Source organism: Festucalex cinctus, chromosome 10 (genome assembly GCF_051991245.1).
Source record: "Festucalex cinctus isolate MCC-2025b chromosome 10, RoL_Fcin_1.0, whole genome shotgun sequence".
In the NCBI taxonomy this organism is placed as follows: domain Eukaryota; kingdom Metazoa; phylum Chordata; class Actinopteri; order Syngnathiformes; family Syngnathidae; genus Festucalex; species Festucalex cinctus.
In genome coordinates, this window is record NC_135420.1 from 29,638,831 (window position 1) to 29,657,851 (window position 19,021).

Consider the following 19,021-nt stretch of genomic DNA (forward strand, 5'->3'; position numbering starts at 1 on the left):
TCAATATTTCAGTCGTATAGTCGGCGTGAACAACCGTCAACATTTTATTATGAAGAGCTTGTTTGTTGGCCACTCGGCCCTGCCTCCCTCCATCGACCTTCCCCACTTTCACTTCCGTGAAGGTGAATTTGCCTGCAGGTGTGCAATAAATTCTTTGCCTCAAAAGGAAGGCCTGCTGCCCTGCTACGCACTCGATGTTTGCAAACGGGGAAAGGCTCCTCATCTGTTACGTACGAACGTATATATTGCTGCCATACGACAAAAAAAAAAGATGAATTTCACGTAAAGAGAACAATAACATGATCCATTTTATGTGACAATATCCTAAAATTCCACTTCTTAACATGGTATCATTCACCTTTTAACAACGTAACAATTTTAAATAATAATCTAATACAAATAATAATACATTTTATTTATTTATTATGGTGATAACTTTCATGTTGCAACGTGATAAGTTTTGACTTTTTAACCTGATGAAGTTTCGTGTGTTCATGTGATGATTATTTTCGCCTTCAAACACAAGTTTGATCTCTGCATTCAACTTTAAAATAAATAAACAGTCCAATCCAATAGTATTGATACATTTGCAATGTATCAATTACAATCATGTTGTTTTCAAACATTAAACTAAATTCATCAATGTGCAATAGAGATTTTATTTCCCTGTATTCAAATTTAAGCGTATTTAGGTAACCTTTCAAAGTATTTGTGTACATCTCGGAGTATTTTGTAATTTGTAGGTTCAAGAGAATGAATTTAGCTTTCATCGATTTTTAGACTGTTTATCTCACGCTTAGGCAGTACTTGAGTACATGTTGGATTATTTCTATAACTTATCATGATATAAACTCGATACGTTTTTGTACTTCTTCCTACTTCTCTTTGAACATGTAAATTATATTATTGATTTTTTTTTTTTTTTCTCCTGTTTTTTAACTTCAAGTTGTATTTTGTGATGTGTTTATATTTATATATTCAATCAACCAACCATGAATTTAAATTAGTATTTCAGTAGATTTTGGAGTCATTTCTTGTGAGTGTTTCAGTGCATTTAAAAGTATTTGCAAAACTCATTGACTGGCAGCCATTTTGACTGAAGCAATCCCCTTTACTACCTGCTGTTTGACTGGATTTGGGCTGATTTTGCAAGGCCCACACAATATTGTCTTCTATTGCTATCAAAACATGGAACCTACCAAAAGAAAGTTTAGCGTCTCTTCTCTCATCAGGACACCAAAATTATATTTGTATTCGTTTCTATTTTGCAGCAATAAGCATTTGAATATAGCCAAGTTTCATCATTATTCGAAAACCTGTTGAAAACAGCAGGGAAAAGAGCTTGTTGCAACGTGGCCCTGGTCGATCTCTTATACTCTGCTGCCACCTTTTTTTTGTAATAACTACAATTGCTTGAAGTAGGGCTGTGCAATTAATTGAAATTCAATTACAATTTCATTTATTACACTGCACAATTACAGTCTCAGCATAATTGTTAAAAAGATCATTAATACTATTTTTTGAGTTGTTAAATGTGTACATTTGCACCTTTTTAAAATTTTAAAATAACTAATCAATTTTGTTTCATCCAAAAAGAACTTGCATAATTGTAGTGTTTCAAACAATTTTATTTGTCTTAATATTTTTTTTTTTTTTTTTTTAACATTTAAACATTTTCATGTTTTGTATCAAAAAATAAATACTCGTCTTAGTGCACATGCTGCACTCCAAATTCAAATTTTTGTCATAATTGTTATTATAAATTCTATTTGGTCCAAAAGGAACTTGCATAATTAGAGTATTTCTATTTTTTTTAATTGGTCTTAATATTTTAAAATGCTTAAACATGTTCCTGTTTTTATTTTCAATTTCAATAATCGTGATTTCAGTTATTGCCAAAATAATTGTGATTGTTTTTTTTCGCGTAATCGAGCAGCCCGAGCAGGAAGTGACCTCTTCAGGTCAGATGTTTCATCAAAGCCTTCTGTATGCATTAGCATTAAAAAAAAAACCCACACACACACACACACACAAAAAACGTTTAAATACGTTTTTTGCACCATGCCAATTAAAAATAGAACGTTTTTATACGTTTTTGAGAGCAAATGAGTTAACTTTTCCAAAGTATTTCAGTAGCTTTGAAAGTATTTCGGTGACTCTTGTGAGAATTTCCGTCGGCTGAGGGAGCGTTTACGTTGCGTGCCCTGGTCACGTGATCGCGTCTTCTTGCAGATCCGAGCGGGATGCCGGACAGCGCCGGCCCGAGTCAACTTTGGCCGTCGGCGGCGGCGGGGTCGCCCGGCGAGCGTCAGCGGGCGGCGGCGGCGCTGGAGCGTCTGCGGGTCAAGCTGGCCGAGAAGGAGGAGTGGCGGCGGCACGCGGCCCGCGTGGCCGCGCTCAAGGAGACGCTGGACAGTCCGCTCTTCGCGCACGTGCTCGCTTTGCAGCGGGCCGTCGCGCACCTCAAGGAGCAGGTGAGCACACACGCCCAACATACCGTGTGCGTGCATGCGTGAGAGCCAAGGTTCTTTAAATTCACTCAAATGAACAAAAATGCAAAAAAATAACATAAAAACAAGAAAGCTTTTTAAAAAACAAAACCTAACTGTAACTACAGTTTATGTTTACAAAAGTAACTAAAACTATAATTATCGCAATAATGTCCTTGGGTTTAGCTAAAAGAAACAAAAAACTAACACTAAAATTAAAAAAACAATTTCGTTAACGATATCAAATAAATAATAAAAATGCATTTTAAAAATCAAAAACTCATTGAAACTACATTTTATGTTTACAAATCTTATAATTACAGCAAAAATGTCTTTAGCTAAAAGAAACAAAAATTCAAAAAACAGTTTCATTAATGAAATACAATCAAAATGTTGTTGTGTTTTTAAAAAAATGAAAACTGTTTCTATAAAGCGCTTTGTGACAGCTCAGGCTGTTTGAAAGCGCGATATAAATAAACTGGAGTTGAAACTACATTTTCGGTTTACAAAATTAAGCATAATTCTAGCAAAAATGTCTTGTTTTAGTCTTTGTCTTTGATTTTTTTTTTTGTATGAGCTTTTGGGGATGTTTTCAAATGTGATTTGAAGTGGATTTATTTTCATATTTAGTGGAATAAGGATGTTTGAAAATGTCACACAGAAGTGACGTCATCTCACAGCAGCCAATAGAAAAGCACCAAAAGATGACGTCGCTCCCATGCTCTTTTTGAAATATTGCGCACAAGTAATACACATTTAAAAAAAAATTAAATTAAATTAATACTGAAACTAAGTTAAACTAAAACGAAGCATTTATTTATTTTACTAAATCTAATCTAACCCTAACCCCTAACCCCCTATGTGTTTGTATCAGGGTTATTATAGTTTTGGAATTTTTCATTTGAGTTAGTTTTGATTTCATTTTGAGATTTTGCTTTTTAATTTGAGTTAGTTTCAATTAGTTTTGTTAGTTTGTATTAGTTTTAGCTATTTGATAAATGCTTGGTTTTAGTTTAGTTTGCCACTTCTGCCACAGACCCATAAAATGGGCGTGTGCAACGCTTGCTCCATCATCTGTTTCTCTTAAAAAAAAGAAAAAAAAAGAAGCTGTTTCTTCTTTGGATGTTGCTCCAGGTCTTTCCAGTGCGCCTCATCATGGCGCAACACTGCAGCTGCCGTTAAAATGGCGAGCTCAATCGGCACAGCTGGAGCCGAACGCTGCGTTGAGCCAGATCAGTCTGGCAAGGCTGGAGGTGGCCGCCTCTCAATTTTGGACGCGGGGAAAACCCTGACTATGATCCAAATCGGCCCCATCGCATCTACGGAACGCACCGTTAGCGTGCGCACACCAGATGTGATGTCACCTGGACATCCCGTACGACGAGGCGCATGTCCCGATTCCGCGTGGGGCACGGCGGGGGCCGGCCGCGCCTCGCCCATAAATAAGGCGGCGTCCAAATTAAGATAATGGCGGGCTTCATATTGTAAGTGGCGCCAAGGTCGCGGCAAGTGTCGGCCACTCGGCGTACTGTAAAGTCTATGAAGGCGTCGCCGCCGCCTTTATTTATGGGCCGGCCTCCCCGGCGACCATCAATCAAGCTTTAATATCCGCCGTCCCGCTTTGACAAACTGCTCGCTCCATCGTGCCTTTGCTCGTTTGCCGCCGCCTGCCCGAGCTACACAAAGTGAGCGGAAAGGTCATTCATACATTACCTGCCAGCAAGCCCATACCGCTTTTTATTTTTTTTTATTTTCAGACTGGTACCAGTGCAAGTACTCAAGTCTTTAGTACTCACCGCTACCAAGTGCTAATACCCGAGTGTATTTGATACTAGGGGTGGAAACCTCTGGGTACCTCACAATACGAGGCTCACAATAACGATGATATGACGATACCGCCATTATTGATATATTGGTCAGGCAATAAAAACAACTCAAGACATAAACGGATGTTTTTTTCAATGAGAAAATCATTTCTTTTTGCACCATCACTGAAGCACAATATTCAAACCGGTGTCCTCTTCACACTGAGTACTTCAGTGTATTTTTTTTTATTTGTATTTTTTAAACAAATACAAATGTCTTCTTAACAGAGACCACAAATTTGTGTCTTTCTTAATAAACACGATTGTCATGCAACATGTCACATCGTCAGTTGTTTCATTTGGTAAACCGTGACACCATATTTTTGTGCAACATCGCAAAAGTAAAAAAATCAAATGACTTCAATATGAAATCCAATGAAATTAATATTCCTCAGAAATTGTGTGTTTTAAAATGTTAAAATTGACAATTGCTGGACAGATAAATGTGAAAGTGCACTGATGAGTCTTCTTCTTCGCCTGAAAGTGAATTTCGTGAGCAAACTAAAAGTGACCTGGTATCAGCCACCTTCTTGTTTAGCTTGAAATAAAGCCAGGTATCAACTGATACCGATACCTGGTATCACTAGCCCACCCCTGTTGTGCCTGCAACACAATGTCGTCATTGAAGTTGACACTACTCAGCCATTCTTGATGGGATTCTTTATACTCGCTGAGGAGCTGAGTTTCTTGCTTTGACTGCCCCCAAGTGGCCAAGTGTCACCTGCCAATTGATTCAAGTGTGACCAAAAAAAAAAGTTTGAATTTTCTTTGGTTGATGCCATGACGTCAAGTTTTCATCACATTTTTGTCCCCAGAAAAGCCGGCCACAGTGTTTTTGTTGAGTCTGGAACGAATTGACGGCACTTGCGTTCCTTTGGATGGCAAACGCCGCTTTGAGTTTGCCGCAGCACGTGTCAACTTTTTTTTGCGGCAAATGACCAGCTGACCTTTTTCCTCCTCGCCCTTCCAGTTGACTTCGCCGGCACAGGAGGATGAGGAGAAGGAGGCCCGCGACGACTCGACCCCGTCCGTCGTCCCCGGCGATGCCTCCGACGTGCCCGTCCTCGGGGCCCCGCCCCCGCCCGACCGCCTTCACCGCTGGATCGTGGCTGCGGCCGCTGTGAGAACCGCACACGCTCAAACATGACGTCAACGCGGCTTCCCGGTGGATTTTCGCCATCTTGTGTTGTGTTCATTCGGGGTGGGAAACTCACGATACGATACGATACGATACGCAATACAGACGATTATCTCACGTTACATCATTTGTTTCATTTTATAAACTGTGACACCATTTTTTTGTTACATTGCAAAAGTAAATACATAGATAAAATTACTTCATTAAATCTAGTGAAATCACTATTAATATTCATCCGAAATTGTGTGCTTCAAAAAGTCAAAACATAAAATATGTTTTAAAATGTTAAAACTGAAGATATACTCCACATTTTTCCATCAAAACGTATGCAAAAGTGAGTCATTTGCTGGACAGATAAGCACACGTCAAAGAGCGCTGATGAGTCTTCTTCGCCTGAAGACTTGCGTCCATTTCCCCGCCACTGTTATGAGGCGCTCCCCCTAGTGGCCCGCCAGGTAATTACTCAATAAGTCATGAACAATGGAGCCATTATAATGGCTGGATATTAACTACAAATATCGCCACACTTGTGTAGGCGTATCCATCATCTATCGGGAGACAAAGTATCAGGATTTATTGATATATCGTCACACTCCTAGTGTTAATGTGTGTGATTGTATTGTGTACCTGTTTGTGTCAGGGTCGCCCGACGGCGCAGGTGCGTCTCCTGCGCCCGCCGTCGGGGAGTTTGGGCTTCAGCGTGGCGGGCCTGCAGCCGGGAAGCAACAGCGGCCACCGCGTCTTCGTCAAACACATCCAGCCGGGGGGCGTGGCTCACAGGTGACCACGCTCGGCCGATCGGGGGCCCTTCTCCTCAAATGCACGCTTGCGCTTGTCGCCATGGGGAAGGGAAACATCCGACTTTAGAAGCGCTTTCAACTCTGTTGCTAACCAAAACAGCAGCACATGTTGATTTGCCCACACGGCTTTGACGCAGGGACGGGCGTCTGCGGCCGCGCGATCAGATCCTGGTGATAAACGGGCGCCCCCTGGAGGCCGGCATGACTCAGCGGCAGGCGCTGGCTTTGCTGCAGATGCCCGGACGCACGCTTGACATGACGGTCGCCAGGGACCACGACAACCACGGCAACAATGACAACGATGACACCGCCGCGGGTGAGGTGAGACACCCCGCCCACTTTTCCTCTCTCACAACATGTGGGGATGCACGAGAATCGTTTGTTTGTGTGTGCGCATTAACTGATTTGCTCCCAAAAACGTATAAATACGTAAACAAGAGCCATCTTGAGCTCGGCGGCCGTCGTCCCACCTTTTTTTGACGAGAGATGTTTGCTGTGACCTCCTCCAAGGCCGCGTGGGCTCACGTGGAGGAGATCCAGTTGCTGAACGACGGCTCGGGTTTGGGCTTCGGCATCGTTGGCGGGAAGAGCGCCGGCGTGGTGGTCCGGACGCTGGTCGAGGGCGGCGCCGCCGAACGGGTACGACGTCCACGGCCAACGGTTCTTTGCTCTTCCACTTGTACACCCTCCCTCACTCCTCCTCATCCAATCAGGACGGGCGTCTCCGCACGGGCGACCGCATCCTCCGCATCGGGGCCACGCCCACCGACGGGCTCAGCAGCGACGAGGTGGTCCAGGTGCTGCAGGGGTGCGGGAGTCACGTGACCATGCTGATCGCCAGGGACCCGTGCGGTCAGAGGAGCAAAGCCCCGCCTCCTCCGCCCGACTCCGCCCCCGTGTCGACCGCACCCTCGCTGCTTCCCCCACGGCCCCCGCAGCTCCAGCGCCGGGCCAGCAATTTGGTGGGCAGATGTGACTTTCTACTTCCTGCCTCCTCATTTCCACTTCCTGTTTCCTATCTTCCACTTGCCAATTCCTGGTCAGTTCCTCCTCCGTCCTACTTCCTGCTTTCTCCCTCGCAGACACAAGTTCTCCAACTTGTGTTGCGCAGCCTCCTACTTCCTTTTGCTGCTTCCCCGCAGCTTGCGTTCTCCTTCCTACTTCCTGTTTGTGCGTTTCAGCCCAACCTGGACGGCTACGAGATCCACGAGGTTTCGCTCACCAAGAAAGACGGACAAAGTCTGGGAATCTCCATCATCGGCCACAACCCCCTCAGCAGCCAAGGTAGCCCACCTCACCGCTTCTCCTTTTTCTTCTTCTTCCTGCTTCCCACAAAATCATCTCTCACTATCAAGTGAGCCTCCTACATCAACTCTGTAGCAGATAACACAACATTACTTTTTGGCGAGCTAGCCAGGACCATGAGGTGAGTCGTCGTCGTCGTCGTCGTCGTCGTTGTCTTCTTCTGCTTCATCTTTCGTCTTCATTCTTGATTTTTATTTCTTTATTTTTTTATTTCTCCTTTCTTTAGCCAATGTTGATGTTTTGGGAACTGCTGCTAATGTTAGCATCCCTTTATGGCCGCGTCGTCTTCCTGACAGATGCGGTGGGCGTGTTCATCAAGCACGTGGTCCCGGGCAGCGCCGCCCATCACAGCGGGAACATCCGAGTTCAAGACCGACTTATTGCGGTGAGAAGACCGCCACCGCCGTCATGATGTCATCATCGTGGCGGCCGCGTTGCGAATCATCGCCCGAATCTAATCACTACGCAACTTGAGATCCAAAACAGCCGCTCGCGTCTCAAATCGTCTTTCTCCATTCCGATGAATGCGGGTGTAATCCGTCTGTTCCCACGGCACTCCGAAAAATACGCCAATTCGTTTGTCATGAGGAAAAGTGCATTCACCACTATTGTAGTGTCTCGTCTTCTTGCGTGGTGCCTGTTGGTGTTTGCTGACCAGCCTCATGATGCATTGGCACCACCCACCAACTGATATTTCCTGCTCCTGCACGGAAATCAAAGACGGGATGTTGTGAAATTTGCTGTCACCATCTACTGGTGGTGGTTGGTGTTAATTTGGTCAACGAAAACGAAACAAAAATAATTTTTCACCAGACGAAAACTAGACGAGACTAAAACCCTCATTAATAATCAATAAGCGGGACTAAATCGGTATGCATTTTTGTCGACTGAGATGAAAATGTCCTTCACGTCAAAAAGTGGACTAAAATCTATGGACATTTTCGTTCCTGAACAAAAACGAGACGAAAATGTTATGTTTTGTGTAAAATCTTCTCCCTGCTAAGCTGTCACGTCTGTGATGCTGTCACGTGAAACACAGTGATACCGTCCCTTTTCAAATTTCCAGCTAGTGAGTGCAACATGCACAAACACATGGGAAAGACAGGAGGTGGATTCACGCTGAAATGCTAAAAAAAATAGTTAAACGTAACATGAATCCAACGGCTAGAATGTTCCAACAATAATATTAATGCGGCCGCTAACTAATGTAATTGTGTCTAATTGTTTTTCATCAAAAAGAGGAGAGAAAATTTGATGTGAAATTTTAGATCCAAAATGTTCAACATAATCTGCTGACAAAAACAAATATACGGGTGTAAAATGATTGTCCTGACGAAAACTAGCCTAAAACGTTGACAGTTCTTGTTGACTAAAAGTAGACGAATAAAATGATGTTTTCTTGGACTAAAATGCTCCATTTATAGTCAACTACCAATGGACTGAAAGGAAATGGGATGAGGTTGACTGTGATAAAAACGAACAAACGTGATTGAAACTCGACTAAAACTGAGACTCAATTTAAAAGAATGCAAATAAAATGAACGCAAGTGCACTCGTTTCTCACATTTGTCTCAAGGCAAATCAAAAGTTCTTGTATATGGAAAAACTGCTTCGTTGAGGCACTTTGACGTAGTCACGATGCAGCCTACAAAATGGCCGACACGCTATATTTTTAGTAGCGGGTAGGGCGGTGATTCCCCAACAGGACGTTTGTGTTGTTGTGCTCGTTCAGCTGGACGGCGTCAGCCTCCACGGTCTCACCAACCAGCAAGTCGTGGAGGTCATGAGACGGACGGGACGCACCGTCATCCTCACGCTCGTACGCAAGAACGACGCCGCCGCCGAAAGGTCCCTGCTTCCAGGTAGCCTGTCTCTCTTATTGCGCAATCTTCCTGTGTCGTTGTGTGGCTGTCATTTGTTTGTGTTACTTCGCGGAGTGTGACGATACTGCGATAAATCATAATACTTTGTCGACTATGCAAGTATCGCAATATTTGTCGTGAATATCCAGCCGACTATTTGGACACATGACAAAAGCGGTGGTGAGCGTACAACTCACACGCATACTCCAAGTTTTGGTAGTCAATCTTTCTTTGTCGTGACAAGCCAAGCCCCCAAAAAAGCAACGAGGGGGAGACAAAGCACTGCTTTTGTCTAAACGGAACCCCGCAACACAGTTCCTTGTCAGGAAGATGGTGGCAAAGTCGAGCTGAGCGCCACCTAGAGGCTGAGCTCGACACTCCAATTCCAGCAGTGCTCCAAAATGGCCGACTGGCGACACATTTTTATTGCGTCCACGTTTTTGAGGCCGGTGGATCTCTTGTGTGCGCTAACTGCTAGTCATTAGCGTGCGGTGGGCCCACGCCGATGTACGAGCGTTTTTATTCTTCTCAGCGCCAAAGATTGATGAGCGCCCCGTCGCGCTTAGCAATGCTAATTTAATCCAAAGCAGAGACTTTTTGTTTTTTTTTGTGGTGAGCTCAGCAGCAGACTGACATCAACTTGACGTCCACGTTACCGTAGCAACCGCCGCTCATCTTAAGCCACACAAAAAACGGGTGTGTTTTGTTTCCCAATTCAGGTGTGCATGTGTGTGCGTTATTTCCTTGTGTGATTTTCTTGCGTGTTTGTGCAGCACCTGATGCAGATGTGAAGGTCAAGTGGCAGGAGGTTCTGGGTCCAAACTGCCAAGTCATGGTCAGTTGATTTATTTTTTTGTGAGCTGTAAATTTGTTTGTTTGTTTGTAGTAGTAATGAATTAATTACACAATTTTTTTTAGACTGATAAAATTTAGTCTGATAAATATATATATATATATTTTTTGTATTAGTAGTAGTAGTAATTAATTACACTATTTTATTTTTTTTTAGACTGCTATCATCTCTATAGTGTAGCAAGTTGGATCTCCTTTCGGGATCGGCAAATATTGAGATTGTCAGGTCAGACTTTTTGAAAGGTCGGCCATCGGCTGGAAAATTGTGATCAGTGCTCTACTTGAAATTTCCTGTTGGAGTGTAAAATGATGAAAAAGTTGAATATTTCATGTGGGCTGCTGTCAAATCCAAAAATGGTGCTTGGCCGCCATCTTCTGGTGGGCGTGCGTCGCTAAAGTTGTTTCCGAGCTTGAAATTGACAGCCAGCCCCGCCCTCCTTTTTGAAAAACATCATTGACGAGAATCCTAACGAGTTTGAATGGAATCTGGTCGCTCGCCCTTCTTTCAGGCGATCCACCTGAATCCCGCGATTGAGGACGACGCCCAGCTGCAGAGGTCCTCCAAGGTGACACGCACGCGCCTTCCGACGTCCTCGCCGCCGCTCGCGTGACCTCTCGTGACCTGTGCCGTTTGCGTGCAGCTCCTTCCCGTGCACACGCTTCGCCTGGGCGTGGAGTTGGACTCGTTCGACGGCCACCACTACGTCTCCGGCGTGCTCCCCGGCGGACCCGCCCACAAAGATGGCGTCCTGGCGCCCGAGGACGAGCTGCTCCAGGTCTCGGTCGCCGCCCTAAAATCCCGCCGGCGTTAGCGCTAACGTTAGCGTGCGCGCGTTTGCAGGTGAACGAGGTGCAGCTGTACGGGAAGTCTCGTCGCGAGGTGCTGGCCTTCCTGAAGGAGGCGCCGCCGCCTTTCACGCTGGTCTGCTGCCGCCAGCTGGCGTCCGACTCGGAGGCGGAGAAAGAGTCGCAAGGTCGCGGACGCAGCGTGGACGACGTACGTCATCCATGACGTCATTTCAAACAGTCAGCAATTTGTCGACGAAAAAAACTATATTATTAAAATAGTTGGTGATTAATTTGATCATCGATTACTTGTCGATTAATCAATGACAAAAATTAGACGAAAATGAAAGGAAAATTAAAAATAGAAGCCATTTGTTATGATGAAAACGATAACTAAAATGGATGTCATTTGATTTATTTCATTGTGCAGCTGTAAGATTAATCTCAAGCACTTTTGTTTTATGATTGTCGTCAGTTCAACACGTTTCATTGAAACAATTAAGACGCCGTTTTATGAAATATGAAACTACAGTTTAGTGATAGACCGATATGTTTTTTTCAAGGCCGATACCGATTCAAATCATTAGTAGTCAAGGAGGCCGATAACCGATATTTCAAGCCGATATTCATTTGTAATCTCATCGCTCATTTCAAAAAGAAAATGATGACAATAATGTGATGATTTTCCTGATCAGAAAGAATTGGACAAAAGCCTCCAAATTCAAACACTCAAAGTCAAACATCACAAAAGAGCCAAACGAGTTATCGTCAAAAAAGAACCCATTCAAATTTGAAATGGGATTTTATTTATTTTTTCTTGAATCAAATCAATCTGAAATTTAATTTCACTTCGGTGATTGCAATAACTTGCTAATTTGAAGTAATATCCTGTTTTGAAATCAAGTCAAGAAAATGAACATTTTTTTTAAATCTGATTTATTGAAGAAGTAGCCGTGAAATTGTGACGATTTTTTTTTTTTTTTTGGTCAGCTGGAGATGAAGCTGGCGGCGGCGCTGTGCAGCGGAGCGAGCGACCCGCCAGCGCCCGAGCAAGGCCAGCGACAGGAAGTGGAGCGGGTTAGTCACTTCTTCTTCTTCTTCTTCTTCTTCTTTTCTGCCTGCGGGCAGAGCAGGCGCGTGATTGGTCCACATCGGAGTGAACGCTAGCAGCTAGCGTCACCTCGGCTAATGTGAACCGGACCTCATGACAAGATGAGTAACTGTGGCTGAAGCTAACTAGCTTAGCGGATTCCGACGCAGTCCATTTGACACAATATCATCTTGTCAACAATATTTTGGTCAAAACACTTGACTACTTTTCACTTCATTTCAATTCAAGTCAATTGAACTTGATGTAATTGTAATTCAATTTGTGACAATCTTACTCACTTGACTTCCTTCTCTTCTATGTACAACATTCAAAATGGCCGTCAGCCCAAACCAAAGTCCAGTGTCATATTTGTCACAAAAACTACAACATGCTCACCGTCTGATTAGCAATTAGCAGCGTTATTATAGTTTTGGAATATTTACTTTTCATTTCATTTTGGTTTTTAAATGTTGTTCATTTTCATTAGGGTGGTTCTGTTAGTTTTTATTAGTTTTAGTTATATAATAAATGCTTAGTTTTAGTTAGTTTTAGGTTGTTGTTTTTTTATGTGTATTACTTGCGCAAAAAAAGCACCATGCGAGTGATGACATGTGAAAGGTGCTTTTCTTTTGGCTGCTGCAGGATGACATCACTTCGTCCTTATTCCACTTCATATCAAAATTCATCAAGACGATAAATAAGGAAGATCAATTTATTAAGACGAAAACATTTTTGCTAGAATTAGTTTTAGTTCGTTTTGTAAACATAAAATGTAGTTTCAGGTTGTTGTTTTTTCAAAAGAATTTTCATTTTTATTTTATATCGTTAATGAAATTGTTTTTTGAATTTTAGTTTTTTTTTGTTAGTTTTAGCTAAAACTGGGACATTTTTGCTATAATTATAGTTTTGTACAGATAAAATGTAGAAAAACATTTTCATTTTATTTTGTGAACGAAATAATTTTTTTTTTCCCCCCCGTTAGTTTCAGTTGACTAAAATAACCTTTTGACTGATGAACATTTCTCACGAGCGTAATGCGCCGGCAGGTGTCGGCCATGTCAGTGGAGCTTGAGGAAGATGAGGATGAGGAAGGTGGAGCCAGTGAAGAAGGAGAAGATGGCGAGTTGGCGCTGTGGTCTTCGGAGGTGGACGAGTTGGAACTCCACAAGGAGGCGGGCGGAGGTCTGGGCTTCAGCATCCTCGACTACCAGGTAACATCGCTCTACTCCCCCAACAACCAAATACAAATACACCCCCCCCCCCCCCCTTCCCACCCCACTGCACATTCTTAGCTCTTTGTCTGTAGGCGCAGTTTCACCTCCAAGACCCCACCCCCCTCCTCCTCCTCCAACCGCCTTCCCCTAGCTGAGGGGGTGGCGCGAACTGCAGGTGACGTCCCAGGTGGTCTTCATGCAACACCCGCCTGGAGGGGGGAGGGGGCGGGGTCGCTTCCCAAAATCTCCCAGAACATGAGAGACTTCCGTGCGTTTTGCTTCCTCCTCCTTTTTTTTTTTTTTTTTTTTTTTTTGTACGGACGCAATTTGACCAGCAACCGATTGTTGACGCGCGCACAACTAATCGGTTATCAATTGCAAATGGATGAATCGTTCCCACACCTCCTTGAACTTGAAATCTTCCAAATCGTCCAATTTCAGCCTCGAAAATGTTCTCAGTTGTCCTCCGTGAAAACAGACCGATGATCTGCATGAAAAGTAATGAAGTTATCACATTCACATATTCTGGACAAAATCTGAACTTTTTACTGCTTTCAAATAATACTTTTTGTAGTTAGTATTAGGGCTGGACAATATGGCGAAAAAATATCGATATCACGATATTGGCCCACGCAATATGCATTTTGCAAATACATGCAATAATTTTCATCTTGAATTTTTTAGCTTTACCTGGAATTGACCAATCAGACACAGTTAAATGTGCAGCATCATCCAATAGTTGAACATCGTCTCATTCATTAACTAGGAACACAACATTCAACTTGCTTATTTTATCACATGAAAAAACAAAATGGCAATAAAAATGTTATTTCTTTAGGTACATGTTAAATATTGCAATAATATCGATATTGCGATATTCAACAACTATCGCATATCATGTTTTTCCAATATCATGCAGCTCTAGTTATTATTGCACAATACTTACCCTGAAAGTTTTCGAGGTCTTGCACACAAGAAATACACAAAGTAAAAAATCAACTAAAATGAAGACTAAAACGAATAAAAAAAAAAATTAATAATAATAAAAATAAAAATAAAAAAAAAGAGAAACTGTCTCTGAAAGCAAAAATGAAAAGTAACCTAAAGAGAAAATGTACAAAATTATTATGAGCCTGCTGAGTACATGACTTGCGCGGTCGACGTGCGTGCCGTGTGCCGATCATATCGGTATGCCATTGATGTATGTTGTAGGGATGTCATCATAAGGCCGATATTGTGATATTAAGTGTCGTCATGTTCACGATATTTAAAAGAAACCTATCTGTTAAAAAAAAAAGTCAATGGATTTCCATTTGGTCTAGCACCCCCTGGTGGCTAGTTTTTTTAGTGCAATTTGATTTTCATTAGGAATGTTTTGACCCTTTTTGTTTTAAATTTTGTTTAAAATCTTTGAACGAGATTGTAATATGCTCTTGAAGTGAGTCAATATGGGCTTGCATCATCAAGTGCCTCAATATTTTCATTTATCTTATATTTATATATTTTTAATATATAATATTTACAATATTTTCAGAATATTTTTCATTGTTATACAAAATGTACAAAATTGTACAAAAGCACATTTTTTAGCATGAATGCTTTTTCTTTTTTTTACAATATTGTGACCTTTTTTAAATGTCGCCAACCTCCCCACAATATCGTGATAATTATTGTATTGGCAGCGTCAAAATATGCTATCGTGATGTTTGGATATGGTTACATCCTGACTATATATATTACACACGAGTGCTTGATTTGTGTGCACCGGATACGTGTTCCGTGATCGCTGCGAGAACTGTAGTAGCAAAGTGCTAAGAATAAGTTTGTGTGTGCGTGCGTGCGAGTAGTGTGCAAAAAAAAAAAAAAAAGTGTGCGTAGGACCGTTTGAATAGTTTTGCCGTTCGTGCGTGCGTGCGAAAGGTCTTTGCAGAAAGTTCCCCCCAAAAAATGAAGAAGGCGCTGCAGTAGGCGGAGCGTCATCACCTGTAGCCATCTCGCCGCCTCTAAAAATATTCTTCCACTTGGCACGGCGAGCCAGGCCTCGCGTTGCCCCGGCTACGCCACCGGGGAGTGCGTGCGTGCGTGCGTGCGTGCGCCGTGTGTGCGCGAGCGTGCATGTGCGTGCGCGCCGCTTTTATGCCCGCCGTCCGTCCTCGCCTTCAACTCGGCGTCGGCCCTTCGACCTCGCCAAAAGTTTGGCGCTCGCTCGCTCGCATCACTTCCCGACTGGCGGGTGCCCGCTAGACAACGTGCGCCATCAACTCCACGCCAACAAACAAACTCCTCCTTCCTTCCTCCGATCGCAACCGGAGGTAGCAAAAGTACGCGCAAGTTGGCTTTTTACAAATGTTAAGTTTATTTTTTTAACTCTGAAACACACTCACAAAAAGTCCATTCTCGTTCAATTATTTCGGAGAAAGAAAAACCTGCAATGTTTTGCGCGTATCGGGGGGGGGGGGGAAATGTCAGTATTAGGGGTGTGACGATATATCAATATCGCGATAAATCGTGATACTTTGTCTCCTGATAGATTATTGATACGCCTACGTAAATATCGCCATATTTGTAGTGAATATGCAGCCACTAGAACAGCTCCATTATTGATGACTTATTGAGCAATGACTTGGCGGGCCACTAGGGGGAGTGCCTCATAAGAGAGGCGGGGAAATGGACGCAAGTCTTCACGTGAAGAAGAAGGCTCATCAGCACTCTTTGCCTGTGTCCAAATTGACAAGGTTGCCAATTTGTCGTCTGCATGACGCGACTCCACAACACGCACACACTTCCACGTGAATGCACGAGCGACAAGTAACATTTGCTGTCGAGTCGTAGCAGAAGTGACGTCATGCAGACGACAAATTTGCCCCCTCGGAGGACGCAACCTTGTCAATTTGGACACAAGCTTTGACTTGCGCAAGGAAGACTTTTATGACGATGTTTGCCTGTTTTGACGATTTGCTGCCACTCGTGAGCTAATTCTTGCATTCAACATTTTGGGCTTTAGTTACCTTTTATAATTAAAAAAAAAAACAAAAAGTTTCATTCTGATGACATTTTAAGGTCACCCAACTAGGAAAGAAACAAAGATGAAACTTAAGACTTGGAAGCAATTTTTCTAGTCACTGTCTCCCCCTGCTGGTCACCTACGTGACATCACTCTTATTATTGAATATGTATTTATTCCTGCTTGCCTTTGTTGTGAATGAGTTATTGATTGATATATATATATATATATTTTTTTTTTTTTCCATTTGATGACACATGTCGAACATCCAAATGAAGATAAGAAAAAATGGTGATTATGGTGACACTTTTTGGAGTGAGCGTTTTAGATGTTACTCGATCAATGGTTTTGCGTCAACGTGATTGTTGTCCAAATCCATATTTGAGATTTGAGTTGTTTTTTTGTTTTCTTTCAGGACCCTTTGGACGCCGGCGGGTGCGTGATGGTGATCCGCTCGCTGGTGTCGGGCGGCGCGGCGGAGCGCGGCGGCGTCCTCCTTCCCGGCGACCAGTTGGTGTCCGTCAACGGCGTGCGGCTGGAGGGCGTGACCCTGGAACGGGCCGTCCGCGTCCTCAAGGGGGCGCCGGCCGGCACCGTGCGCCTCGGCGTGCGCAAGCCACTCGTGGTGAGACCAAAACGCTTTTTCACCCCTCATCTCGTCCTCCTTCATCCATCTTTCATCATCATCATTCCTACAGATGGACACGACTCCTGTCATTCTTCTTTTTCTTTCTTTCTTTCTTTCTTTCTTTCTTTCTTTCTTTCCTGGGCTCCCTTTTCATTGTTCCTTCTTCTTGTCTGTCCTTCCTTCACACTTTCTTTCCTCATTGTGTTTTCTCTTCCTATCATTTTTTCTTTCTTCCTTTAGTACGTCTACTTTTCCTTGTCTTTTTTTCTGTTTCTTCCTTTTCTTTTCTCCTTTCTTTGTTTACCTCTTCACTCCTTTTTGGTCCTTCTTTCATTACCACCCAATTTCTTTGCTTCCATTCCTTCTTCATCCTTCTTTCTTCCTTCTGTACTTTTTCCCCCTCAAATCAAATTTCTTTTCTTTGACATTTTTTTCTGTCTATCTTTTCTTTTCTTGCTTCCTTCTTTTTTCCCGCCTTCCTCCATGCGTATGTGTTTACGTGGCGTGTGGTGTGCGTATGTCTGTCAAAGGAGGTCCTGTAGCCCAACCGGGCTTACGTGGAGAGTGAAAGTGGTCCCGTCCTGTCCCCGCATCCCCTTCACCTTCCGTCAACCTCCCTCCTCCTCCTCCTCCTCCATTTTTTTCTTCCTCCTCCTCTTCCTCCTCCTCCTGCTCGCCTTCATCCCCCTCGTCTGTCCTCCTCGTCCTCCTCGAGCGAGTCGCTGAGTCAGCGAGATGTCGGGACGCGGCAAAGTGCTCCATCAGCTCGACAACATCGCCGCACTCTTAAGTGGAGTGTTGGGGGGGGGGGGGGGGGGGGGCGTGTTGGGGGAAGGGGGTGCTGTCCCGGTCCACGACTACCGCAGTATTAGGTCACTGCAGGAAGTGTTTGTGTGACTTCCTGTTTGTTGCTGAGATGCGTGTCATCAAGATTTACACAAGAACAACAAACAAAAAACCGCTTCAATTTGGATCGCTCACTTCAACATGGCGGACACGTCGACTGTCAAAATGGCTGCTCCGAATGGTTTTGCAGCCAGTTGGGAAGGGATGAAGCATCGTCGACATTCTTCTTCATTTCCTCAATCAAAAGTAAACAAAAATCATTTGGTCAACACACATTTTCCACCAGACCAAAATTAGACTAAAAGCCTCATCATTGAAACAATAAGTGCGACTAAATCAGTCTGCATTTTCTTTCTTTTTTTTTCTTTCTTTTTTTTTTTCTTAAATCAGTCTGCATTTTTGTCGACTCATCAAGACAAGACAAGATGTCTTTCCTTCACTTCATAAAAACTGGACTCAAATTTATGGACATTTGAGTTGAGGAACAAAATGAGCCCAAAATATGATTTTTAAGATCTTGTCTCTGCTAATCTGTCATGTGACACACAGTTGACACGCCCCCTTTCAAATCTGCAGGTAGCGAGTGCAACATGCACAAAAACAAGACTAAAATGACACTTTTTGTTGACTAAAATTAGACAAATAAAATTACATAACCCTTCTTGGAGTAAAATAAAGACTAAAATGTTGGAATTAGAGTCGACTAAAAGTTGATGAAATAAAAATGGGATGAGGTTGGCTAACTATAATCAAAACCAACAAGCGTGATTGAGACTAAATTTCAAAATAGCGGATTAAAAAATGAACACTAGTCGCCAATATTCATCATTGCCGACTTCCACATCACAGCAACTGATTTCCCAAAATGGCCGACAGTCTGTCAACATTTGACACGTTTATTCAACTTCAACAACAGCACAAAGTCACATAGAAAAAGAACATCAATAAAAAATCATTTTCAAAAAAGACAACTAGCACAAACTCATTCTATTGAAATTGTTTTGTTAGTAGCGTTTATTTAAGCCGCCATTTTCAAATTTAGTCTTAGTTTTAGTCCAATTTCATCACAGTTTTATCACAGTTAGTCAACCTCATCCCGTAAAATGCAGACCGATTGAGTCCCACTTATTGTTTATTAATGA

The 19,021-nt window shown here is 43.0% G+C and overlaps 1 protein-coding gene across 4 annotated transcripts in view; it reads left to right on the forward strand.

Moving 5' to 3' along the window:
• The window catches only part of patj (PATJ crumbs cell polarity complex component), a 36,557-nt gene that overhangs the window by 4,711 nt on the left and 12,825 nt on the right, over window positions 1-19,021 (forward strand). For all 4 annotated transcript variants that reach the window (XM_077533241.1, XM_077533240.1, XM_077533243.1 and 1 more), the window contains exons 2-17: window positions 2,233-2,474; window positions 5,325-5,474; window positions 6,133-6,272; window positions 6,430-6,613; window positions 6,803-6,931; window positions 7,006-7,254; window positions 7,474-7,576; window positions 7,894-7,982; window positions 9,330-9,459; window positions 10,233-10,294; window positions 10,821-10,877; window positions 10,953-11,087; window positions 11,153-11,308; window positions 12,088-12,174; window positions 13,234-13,398; window positions 16,821-17,030. In XM_077533241.1, the coding sequence (XP_077389367.1) occupies window positions 2,244-2,474; window positions 5,325-5,474; window positions 6,133-6,272; window positions 6,430-6,613; window positions 6,803-6,931; window positions 7,006-7,254; window positions 7,474-7,576; window positions 7,894-7,982; window positions 9,330-9,459; window positions 10,233-10,294; window positions 10,821-10,877; window positions 10,953-11,087; window positions 11,153-11,308; window positions 12,088-12,174; window positions 13,234-13,398; window positions 16,821-17,030 (2,277 nt within the window). In that variant the 5' untranslated portion in view covers window positions 2,233-2,243. The remainder of the gene's footprint in view (window positions 1-2,232; window positions 2,475-5,324; window positions 5,475-6,132; window positions 6,273-6,429; window positions 6,614-6,802; window positions 6,932-7,005; window positions 7,255-7,473; window positions 7,577-7,893; window positions 7,983-9,329; window positions 9,460-10,232; window positions 10,295-10,820; window positions 10,878-10,952; window positions 11,088-11,152; window positions 11,309-12,087; window positions 12,175-13,233; window positions 13,399-16,820; window positions 17,031-19,021) is intronic.